Here is an 11,750-nt window from a genome sequence, read left to right as displayed (position 1 = left end):
TTCGAATTGTATAGAAATGATATGTACCATTAAACCTACAAAAAGAAATAATAATTTTATGGATCTAAAAAATTCATCAGTCTTTTAAAAAAATCATCACAGTTAAAAGAAAAGGAACTATCCCCATCATTTTAGGAAACCCATGAAACTGTTGGTGTTTGTTGTGAAAGATTTGACCATACAATCAACCATAGGGTTTGGATAGAAAAAGACAAGACGGAGAAACTTGTTCTTGCTGGAAACCCCAAAATTAGACCAAGCCATGTTCATTGAAAATCCCTAAAATCGTTTTTCTTTTGGTTCATTAGATAAGCGACAAACAGGTAGTGAGTGAAAATGACAAAATCGCATACAATCAGATCCAAAAACTAAAATTGGTTAACAATAAGTAAAGTAACCGTCAGATACACACAAAGTTGGAAATTATTAGCAAAAAGTACCTCATTGGTTTTAAAACCAGTACCAAGAAATCTTGGTCAATTGGCGAGAGAGAACAAGGGTTCGCCTTATCTTTCAAGCTCGAGAATAGAGATGAAAAGGAAATCTGGTTGCAATATCTTCAATATAAGAGATGAAAAATAAATTTAGTTGTAATTTCTTCAATATAAGAGATGAAAAATAAGTTTTTTTTACCTTAGATTTGAACAGAGAATGGAGGTGGTACGGTGGTTCTTCCAGAGACATAGATTGAGTGAGATAGAGAGGATATATGGTATGCTTCAGTTTTCCCTAAAGAAAAAATAAAAAATCAATAAATAAACAGACATGGTGAATCAAACGCAAAAATGACTTCTTCTTGATCACAGTGGAGGTTTAGGCGATAATCATGTACATGCTATAATCACTGACAGAGAGGAGGCCGACATGAATCCCATATTCCAGAATTAAGAGTATAGATTAGGGATTTTCGAGTTCATCATCTCTGTGTGTGTGAGAGAGAGAGCATCGATAAATTGGAGGACGTAAATAATAAGGGGCTGTTTGGATTAGTTTATTAGCTTATTGCTTATTATTTACGGCGGGAATAAGCAATAAGCATGGGGATAGATGCTTATTAAAATTAGCTTATTTAGCTTATTTAGCTTAATAAGCTGGATTTTATCCAAACACTCAAAGTTAGCTTATTGTGGGAATAAGCAATAAGCACCTCTTTTTTTCCTATCCAATTAAAAACCCCTTAATTTGTAGAAGAAGGACGTCCGAGATAAGGGGATGATGAAGGGATTTTTCAAATTCCTAATTTACTTTCCTCAGATTATGTAGGGGAGTTTGTATAAAAATAGAAGATTAAGGAAATTTCAAAATATTCAAAACGTGTTTTAAGAGACAAATTTAGCAAGTCGGCCTTTTAATCCCTTGAATCCCACATTTGTTGTTGATTTTTTATTTTGTCGACCAGTTATAGAAAGATAAGAATTCAAAGATAAGATTTGTGTATTAAATATTTGTACTTATTGTTTAATCTTTTGGACGTCTTAAATTTATTTTTATAAATAGTAAGGTAATATAGTAATATAGTAATATATATATATATATATATATATATATATATATATATATATATATATATATATATATATATATATATATATGTTCCTTAATCCTTTCTATTTTTTTTTTATTTTTTTATTTATTTATTTATTTTTTTTGTTAACAAATCAAATTCAATTCAAATTTTGAAAACACAAAATCATATTCTGATAACATTATTATGCTTATTTTGCTTAACAAATTAATTTATAATTACTTATAATCGACAATATCTTGTTTTAACTATATAAAAATTTTAAATACTAACCATCGTTTCAATTGCATTAGCCCAACAGACCAATAATAATACAACCCACTGCAAAAATACCTAATTGTCATATTCCTTTATGGCCTTTTGGGTTGGTCTTTAGGAGGCAACGGAGGATCAAAGAAACGATGCAGATGCAGGGTTTTCTTTGCAAATCGTTAAATTTTACCAACGATGTTTACCTCCGATTCACCTTTTGTAAAAATCGCAAATCACCAATCGTTAGTTTTATCAGGTTTTTTCTGCTATCTACCAAACTGTTACCTGCTTTTATCACTTCATGTTCTTAAGTTCTAACTTCTTTCTTTCTTTCTCCTCATGTGTATCACTCTTTGCCTCTCCATCAGAATCCATTGTATTCGTCCTTTGCATCTCCACCAGAATTTTTTATTTTTATGTGTTTAATTCGTCTTAGTTATATTTAAATACATTGAATTTATGTTGGAAACATATTGGGTTTAGTAATGCATGTTTTGTTCGTATTAAAATATTGAATTCTTCCTTAATTCATTTTAGCAACTTAAATTAGTCAATTTTCTTGTAAAGTTATTTAATTTTAGAATCTATAACTGTTTTAGGAATTAAAACTTTGTAACAAACAATTAATTTATTCTTGTTTAAAGTTAGTCTTCATTGTAGATTTGCATTTCATGTTTAAGCCCTTCGAGACTATGAAAGGGATTAAACATTGTTAGGAAGCACTTTTACAAAGGGAATGCACTCATTAATTAAATTAAACATTTTTTAAAATTGATTAATAAGACTATATTTAACTAAAATGAATTCTTATAGTTAAACATTTTAACAACATTGATCCAACCAATCATATCTATTGTTTAAACATTTCTATATTTCTTTTATCTAAATTCTGTTAAATATACATCCACGTAGTTGACTTAATTTATTTTTGGAAGGCACTTGATTCGGACTTAAAAAAAGTCATGCCTGAAGTCAAAAATATTTTGTAATGACATTATGCGTGTGTTATTACAGGTAACAATAAGAACCATTTCAAAAGTTATAACAAACTCTTATTTCTTTATTAAAAAAGAGAAAGACAACGAGAAATAACATTCAGGTAGTTGGTTCAATCCGGTCCAAATAAAGTTCTTGACTGGTCCTAACAAAAATAATTGAACAGCTCCGATTGTCCGAACCTATGACATTAAATAGAGTCCAATCCATAATAAGCCCCAGTAGAGTTAGAGTGTGCATTGTACAACTTTAAAATCTAATCAAGGTGCTAATTAACAATGGAGATGTTAAAGATGAAGCCACCACAAGTTCCAATAGGGCACGCAAATCAAAAACCACATGCAACAAGATTGCAAGAATATGGTAAAAAGAAAGACATTAGGGCACGTAAATGAAAAAAAGCACAGTACAAGAAAGCAAAAAATAAGCTAGATAGAAAGAAACATCCCATTTATCGATATTTAAAAGATTCTTGCTTTATTAAGTTGGATGAAAAAGAGTAGGGAAATTAACTAAACCAAAATATATTACCTACATTAACGACATCAAAACCTGAAAATCCAGACAAGCTAAAAATGATTTATATAAAGCTAAAGAAAGAGCCTACTTCAAACATGAAAATAAAATCTTGAAGAACACTAATGGAGACTTTGGCTGGTGATTGTTTTGGGGGAAAGAGAAAGAAAGAAACGAAAAGTAAATGAGAGGTGAGAATTAATGAAGGCAGACAAAGAATATGAAAGGAGTATGCTTGGGCTAAAAAAAGTTATTTCTAAAAACGAACACAACATTAGGACGTATATTGGATATATATATATATATATATATATATATATATATATATATATATATATATATATATATATATATATATATATATATATATATATATATATATATATATATATATATATATATATAGGTTCAGGTTCATTTGAGACCATTCTAATTTTGTAAGACCGTAAGACCAAATCTAAAAATAATTTTAAAATGCAAAATAAATGGAAAAATCCAAAAATTCTTTTTTTAAATATTATTTTCGGAACTTGGATTAAAAAAAAAATTAAATAAAAAACCTGTTTTTTTTTTGAAAAATAAGTGTAATATTCTAAATAGAATATTACACTGACATATTCTAAAAAATAATTTTAAAATGTAGAATAAATGGAAAAATCTAAAAATTCTTTTTTTAAATATTATTTTCGGAACTTGAATTAACTAAAAAAAAATTCCATTTTTTTTGAAAAATACGTGAAATATTCTAAATAGAATATTACACTGTACATATTCTAAAAATAATTTTAAAATGCAAAATAAATGGAAAAATTAAAAAATTCTTTTTTTAAATATTATTTTCGGAACTTGAATTAACTAAAAAAAATAAAAATAATAAAAATAAATAAAAAAATGCGTCTCACGGTCTCACAAAATATAGGTGGTCTCAAATGAACCTAACCATATATATATATATATTAATTAATGTGTTGGCACTTGTCAATCTATTAGTTTTCCATTTTATATTTATTACACCTCCTCATTAATGTGATTCTATTTTAAATTTTAAATTTTAAATTATTGTTTTTATTAATTCACAAATAAAAAATATCTAATATATATTAAAAATTAATTTTATATATTTATTTGAATCAATGATGATAATTTCACATAACTAATAAAAATATCTCTTAAATTAATAATTTATTTAAAATAACTTATTAATAATTTTGAGTTTTTACTATAAAAGTTTGATTAATTTTATAACCGTGGTTTCCATGGGTTATAAACTAGTATATATATATATATATATATATATATATATATATATATATATATATATATATATATATATATATATATATATATATATATATATATATATATATATATATATATATAGAGAGAGAGAGAGAGAGAGAGAGAGAGAGAGAGAGAGAGAGAGAGAGAGAGAGAGAGAGAGAGAGAGAGAGAGAGAGAGAGAGAGAGAGAGGACAACAAGACGAGACTTAGGAACTCAAAATTCCTATTGCCAGTTGGGTCCACTTGGTAGGTAGCTGATTTGATATGTGAGAGTTTGTTGTCTTATAATCGTGAGGAACTCAAATCGACCAATTGGGTGCATTAGGTAAGGTAATTACACGAGACTTTGTTTCGCTATAAATGCAAAGAACTCAAACCAGGTATGTTTGCACTAGGTAGGTTACCCATTTGAAACATGCATGGAAATAGAATACATGGCTCCAATATTCGGCCATGCCGATTCTCTGCTCTTCTTGATCAATCCACCTCAAGCAATCGTTCACAGTTACTATTTTCAATAGCATTCATTACTAAATAGAGGATTCAAAGAATAAAAGAGATCGAGTAAATGTTCTTTTAAAAGACAAAGACACCACTGAAATAATACCAAATAGACTACTAACCTTCATAGTTCATAATATTGATGTCCTAGGTCTTAAAAAATCATACATAATAATATATTTTTTACATTATCTCTTATTTGCTTTAAATAAGAAATTCAATGCGGGGTGAATAGAATAACTTATTATTATTATTATTATTATTATACCATATTAGTTATGAAATAAAAATAAGAGTGACCTTTTTCTTATAAGTAAAAATGTTCCCTTTCTTAATTCAGTTTAGTCATCACTTGATGTATCATTGGTTTAGTCCACTTCAAACATAAATAATATTTTCTTCTATCGTTAAAACATGCGTCGTATCATATACTAGTTTATAATTAACTGCACGGTTATAAAATTAAATTTAAAATTCAAAATTATTAATCAATTATTTTAAATAAATTATTAATTAAAAGATATTTTTCTGTTATATAAAATTATAATCGTTGATTTAAATAAATATATGACCTTATAATCTGTATTAACTTTATTTTAATTTTTATTATAATGTTACTAATTTAATTTAATCAGTGAGAAAAATTTTAATTTTAAAATTTGAAATAAAGAATCAATAGGTTGACAAATGACTTGATATTAATTATGAGTCTAATAGGATGCCATATGATAAAAAGTGAATAAACATATTCTTTTATTAGAATAACTAGTTTATAACCCGTGATCACCACGGTTATAAAATTAATTAAGCATTCGTATTAAAAAATCAAAATTATTAATGAATTATTTTAAATAAATTATTACTTAAAAGATATTTTTTTTAGTTATATAAAATTATAATCGTTGGTTTAAATAAATACGTGGAGTTATATCATTTTATAATTTATATTAATTTTATTTTATTTTTTAATCTAATGTTATTAATTTAATATAATTAAAGGGAGAAATTTTAAATTTTGAAATTTAAAATGAAGAATCAATTATTAATTTAATAATATTAGAGTGGAAAATTTAAAATTTGAAATTTGAAATGAATAATTAATAGGTTGACAAGTGGCATGATAAATGATATAACACTATTAAGGGGTTATAATTATATAACACTTGTCAATATGAGATTAAACCTATTTTTTTATTAAAATAGGGATAAGGAGATATGCTTTTGTTGGATGAAACAATCACATATAAAATGGAATATCCATCTTTATCATTTTAACAAGCACGAACGAACTTATATTATTTTTCACCATCAAAAGTACCATAAGCAGCAACAAAAATAAGAATATGGTAATTATAAGCAAAAACAAAAGTCTCCCTAAATTAAAAAGTTTTCAATTATATGGTTTTTCAAGGAAAAAAGAAGGATGGTTTTTTTTTTTTGGGAAAAAGGGTGAGGGTCTTTTCCGGAAAAATAAATTTATTACCGGACGGTGACTTATGAAACGGATAACAGGGCAAAATGAAAGAAGATTGAAAAAGTTTTATGTGGTTTTTTGGTAAAAAAAAAACTTTTGGTTTAAACTCAAAAGACCATAAATTATTTTTAGGTCTTTAAATAACCTCAAAAATAAGGATTTATATAATAATATCATTATAGTCCGACCAATTTTTATCTTTGAGTTTTAAACGGCCACTAAAGTTTTAATTGTGCATAGTAGCTTCTTAAACTTTCAAATAACGGTTTAAATAAGGAAATATCTCCAAAATGAAAGAGTCATCTAATTGCCCATGTCGACATGTCAATTGAAGTGGTCGACGACCTTGAAGGTGACTCCATCCACCTTAAAAACTACACGGTAACAAACTAAATAGCAAAAATGCCCAAAATTGAAAATACCTGCCACGTGGATGCATAGCACTTCCGTTTCGTAATCATGTATTAAGTGAAGTGAAGTGAAGTGATAAGGAAAAAAATAAAATTATGTAATTTGAGAAATGGTTTGATGGCAATAATTGAAGGTTATGTTAAATGGGTTTGCTTTTTTAATTTTCACTCGTCTATAAATATCACCTATTCTTGTCCAATGAGTTCCACTCCATCCATTCATGTAAGTTCCACGCATTCTATTTTTATTTGTCTTTGACGTGAAATCTTTCAAATGGGTAAATGTTTGTGCATTGTGTTACGAATGGTTTATGATTATTAGCAGTGTTTTGATTGTTTTGAGTTGGATATTGGTTCTTGTTTTGGATTTTGATTATGATACAAACTGCTTGGCCGTGTTAAACGGATTACATATCAATGGCGAACAAAGAGGTCCCTGTGTCTAAAAAATTATTCGTCCAGTTTGTTCCTTTAAGTTAAATTTTCAACTACGATCACGTGTTAATTTATTGTGTTTATTAACAATTGCAGTGCATCTATGATTGAAGTTGACAAGAAATGGCGAAACTTTTTTTGTGTGTTTTTGCAATTCTGGCAATAGATACTTGGGCTACCGTTGCTGAATCCGACATAAAATACAAAGATCAGAAACAGCCATTAGGTGTTCGAATAAGGGACTTGATGAAGAGGATGACTTTGGAAGAAAAGATCGGTCAAATGACACAGATTGATAGTCGTGTAGCAACACAAGAAGTATTGCAGAATTACTCAATAGGTAAAATTTCAAAATCAATTAGTCCTATTTTTTTTTCTTGTTAAATACTTAAAAAATCCATTTAAAGGTTTTGTTTTTTATTTTTTAACGAGTCTTGGATCTTCCGTAGGGAGTTTATTGACCAATGCAGCAATCCCTTCATCTCAAGACCCATCGAGTCCGCAGGCATGGATTAACATGATCAACAATTTCCAAAGAGGATCATTGTCGTCTCGTTTGGGTATTCCCCTGATGTATGGAATAGATGCTGTCCATGGCAATAGTAGAGTTTATAATGCCACTATTTTCCCACATAATATTGGCCTTGGAGTAACCAGGCAAGTGGAATTTTGTTTTGTTTAACGTTTGAATCCTTTTTAAACAAGGTTTTTTCTTTAATAATGAGATTTCTTTTTGGCATGTGGAATAGGGACGTTGAATTGGTGAAGAAAATTGGAGTTGCGACTGCACTTGAAGTTCGAGCAACTGGCATCAACTATGCCTTTGCACCTTGTGTTGCGGTATGTAGAGATCCAAGATGGGGTCGTTGCTTCGAGAGCTTTAGTGAAGATCCTAATATTGTTCGAGCCATGACTGAGATCATACCTGGACTTCAAGGAAGCATTCCTAGTGGTGGTCGATTAGGTGTTCCTTTTGTTGGCGGACAGTAAGTATTGATTAATCACAAGCTCGATCCCCTGGATTCTTTCAAGCGTTAATTTCGTGGATTAATTGGGTTCAAGATTTTTCATGATACAGAGAAAAGATTGCATCTTGCGCCAAACACTATGTGGGTGATGGTGGAACGACAAGGGGCATCAATGAGAACAATACAGTCATAAACTTTCATGGTTTATTGAGCATTCATATGCCACCATACGTTGATGCAGTACGAAAGGGTGTTACAACCGTCATGATTTCTTACTCAAGCTGGAATGGAGTCAAAATGCATAGAAATGGTCCACTTATAACTGGATTTCTAAAGAACACTCTCAAATTCAGAGTAATTATAAAACTCGTCTTTTAGTTCTCATATACATAGAGACGTTTTCATTTTTATTGGATGTTTTGTAGGGATTTGTGATCTCAGATTTTTTCGGTATTGACCGGCTGACAGATCCGCCTCATGCTAATTACACTTGGTCGATTCAACAAAGCATTACGGCTGGCCTAGACATGGTGGGTTGAATAATGAATACGCAAACATAAGTTTAGACTTTTTGTCTTTTTTTGTTTTATTTAATATTTAGTCAAAAGTTTTGCAGGCGATGATTGGCTCCAACTACACTGAATTCATCAATGAGATGACTTTCCTTGTGAAGAATAATTTCATCCCAATGAGTCGGATTGATGATGCAGTAAAGAGGATTCTACGCGTCAAGTTTGTAATGGGTCTGTTTGAGAACCCATTCACAGATCTAAGCATGGCGAAATATCTTGGAGAGCAGGTTGGAATCATCGTTTTTTGGAAGGATGACCTTAATTACCAATCGATAATAAGTACATGATTATATTTTTTTTGGATAGGATCACCGAGATTTGGCTAGGGAGGCAGTAAGGAAATCTTTAGTCTTGCTAAAGAACGGTAAATTTGTCAACCAACCAATGCTTCCTCTTCCAAAAATGTCGACTAAAATTTTGGTAGTTGGCACCCATGCTGATGATATTGGTAATCAGTGTGGTGGTTGGACCATCGAATGGCGTGGGAAAAGTGGCAATATAACAAGAGGTATATATGCAATCTTTGTTGCCATTTTTTTTCTCTAAGTGTATAAAGTTTAATAAGCTACATGAAAGTAACTATTTTTCAATTTTCATGATGGAAATAAATAATAGGTACAACCATTTTATCTGCTGTGAAAAACACGGTTGACCCTACAACACATGTTATATATGTAGAGAACCCGACTCCGGACTTTATCAAGTCAAACAACTTTTCATACGCCATTGTGGTAACGGGTGAGTTCCCATATTCGGAGTCAGCTGGAGACAGCCAGAATCTAACGATACCAGAACCTGGGCCCACAACCATCATGAACGTGTGTGCATTGGTGAAGTGTGTTGTTGTCCTAATCTCAGGTAGACCTGTTGTGATTGAACCTTATGTTCCTATCATGGATGCTTTGGTGGCTGCATGGCTTCCAGGGACGGAAGGCCAAGGTGTCACCGATGTTCTGTATGGTGATTATGGTTTTACGGGCAAACTAGCACATACTTGGTTCAAGACTGTTGATCAGCTCCCAATGAATGTTGGTGATTCGCATTATGATCCGTTGTATCCATTCGGATATGGGCTTACAACCAAACCAACCAAGCAAATTTAGAAGATATATATCAAGTATTGAACTTATAAGGTGTGTGTAACTTTATGTTATTACTAATTTTTTTGTTAGTCTATAGCCCATTCCCCTTGGCCCAAACTCCTATTGTGTATACATTTTTTATTTATACACGATATCATTTAATCATTTCTTGATTTGTTTCATTTTTGTTAATGTGTTTATCATTTTTTTTGTTGATTCGATAAAAAGTAGTAGAGTGTCCATTACTTTGGCGTTTCCAACCCCGCAAAGCGGGGTTTTTTCTCTAGTTTTTTAATATATTTGAAAAAATTATTATAACTTTTAAAACTGTTTATATATCCTTAATTTTTTAATTTCGTTATTTTCTTAAACATCCTTAGTAGAATCATTAATTCCTTAAAATATGAGAGGAAAGATATTAAGGGATTGTCCGATTTTTAGGCATTATTATCATTTAAACCATTTAATCATTTTAAATAAACTTGATTTTGAATAGTTAAATAAAGAAAAAGTGAGTTGTATTCACAAAACACAAGAGGCATTCTTATAATACACCGTAATGTAAAGATAATGTCTTTAGAAATAGGGACAGTCCTGAAAAATGAAATATTGAACAAGAAAAAAATGGCCCTTATCTTTATTATAATTTTGTATTTTTAAATAAATATATATAATAAAAAAAATTGGGTCATGTGCAGCTGCCCACTTCTTCCGCCCCCCCCCCCCCCCCCCCCCCCCCTCTAAGCCCCCAAATGTTTAGAAATGTGACATTTGGCACAAAGTTATCTTTATTTATTAGATAACTAGGTGTTAACCCCGTGTATTACACGGATTGATTATAAAAAATATTAAATATTAAAATGTAACATTAAATATTTTTGAAAATAAAATTTCGAAATAATAAAGAAGGAAAAACATATTCATTGCAATTTATTGTCACATTTATTACAATAAATACTTTACATATATAAGTATTATATGATTTTTTAATTTTAAAATTTGAAAAAATCCATAAAATAACATGTGGATATTATTTATTCTAAAAATACTACAAAATGACAAGTGTCAAAATTAATAAGAGATTGACAAGTGACAAAATTTATCTTCATTTATTAGGGAGGATATATATATATATATATATATATATATATATATATATATATATATATATATATATATATATATATATATATATATATATATATAAACTTCTCGAGCAATTTGAAGAATAAAGAAAAAGTGTGACTCATTATGACTTGCGAGTAAAGTGCAAGCACCAAGATACGGATACGGATACGAATACATATACTATTTTTTAATTGGAAAATAATTTAAATAACTTTTAATTCGATTACAAAAATTCTAGATACGATAAATCCAAACACTGGATACAAGTTGGATCCTCCAAAGACCGGTGGTAGGAAATTTTCACTGAAATCGAATATTACCATTGGATATAAAAAAAAATTCAAAATAAACAGTTATATTGATGAAACCATTAGGGTTTAAACACTTTAACAATCGATAAATGATTTCTTCAACGGAGTAATAAATGCAAAACAACAAACAAGACACAATCAATTTATGTGGCTTATATGATCTGGATTATCGGCTATGTTCACGGAAAACACGAGAGAGATTTTTATTATTTTTGTCGTTAAAGGCTTCACCACAATGATACAAGTTATAGAGATTTAAAGAAAAATAAATATAATTTGTTTAACTTAAAAATGCCAAT

General features: G+C 29.3%; 1 protein-coding gene across 1 annotated transcript; it reads left to right on the top strand.

Moving 5' to 3' along the window:
- The first annotated feature begins 7,483 nt into the window (after positions 1–7,483).
- LOC111899787 (uncharacterized) lies at positions 7,484–10,205 on the top strand. The gene is made up of 8 exons (XM_023895635.3): positions 7,484–7,730; positions 7,840–8,051; positions 8,159–8,376; positions 8,469–8,712; positions 8,784–8,888; positions 8,975–9,157; positions 9,237–9,438; positions 9,546–10,205. Exons 1-8 carry the CDS (start codon positions 7,514–7,516, stop codon positions 10,031–10,033), a joined length of 1,869 nt encoding a protein of 622 aa, XP_023751403.1. The 5' UTR covers positions 7,484–7,513; the 3' UTR covers positions 10,034–10,205.
- The last annotated feature ends 1,545 nt before the right edge of the window (positions 10,206–11,750 follow it).

This window comes from Lactuca sativa, chromosome 2 (assembly GCF_002870075.4).
Source record: "Lactuca sativa cultivar Salinas chromosome 2, Lsat_Salinas_v11, whole genome shotgun sequence".
Lineage (NCBI taxonomy): Eukaryota > Viridiplantae > Streptophyta > Magnoliopsida > Asterales > Asteraceae > Lactuca > Lactuca sativa.
Note: the sequence above shows the minus strand (reverse complement) of the source record. Positions and strands in the feature narration are given on the sequence as shown.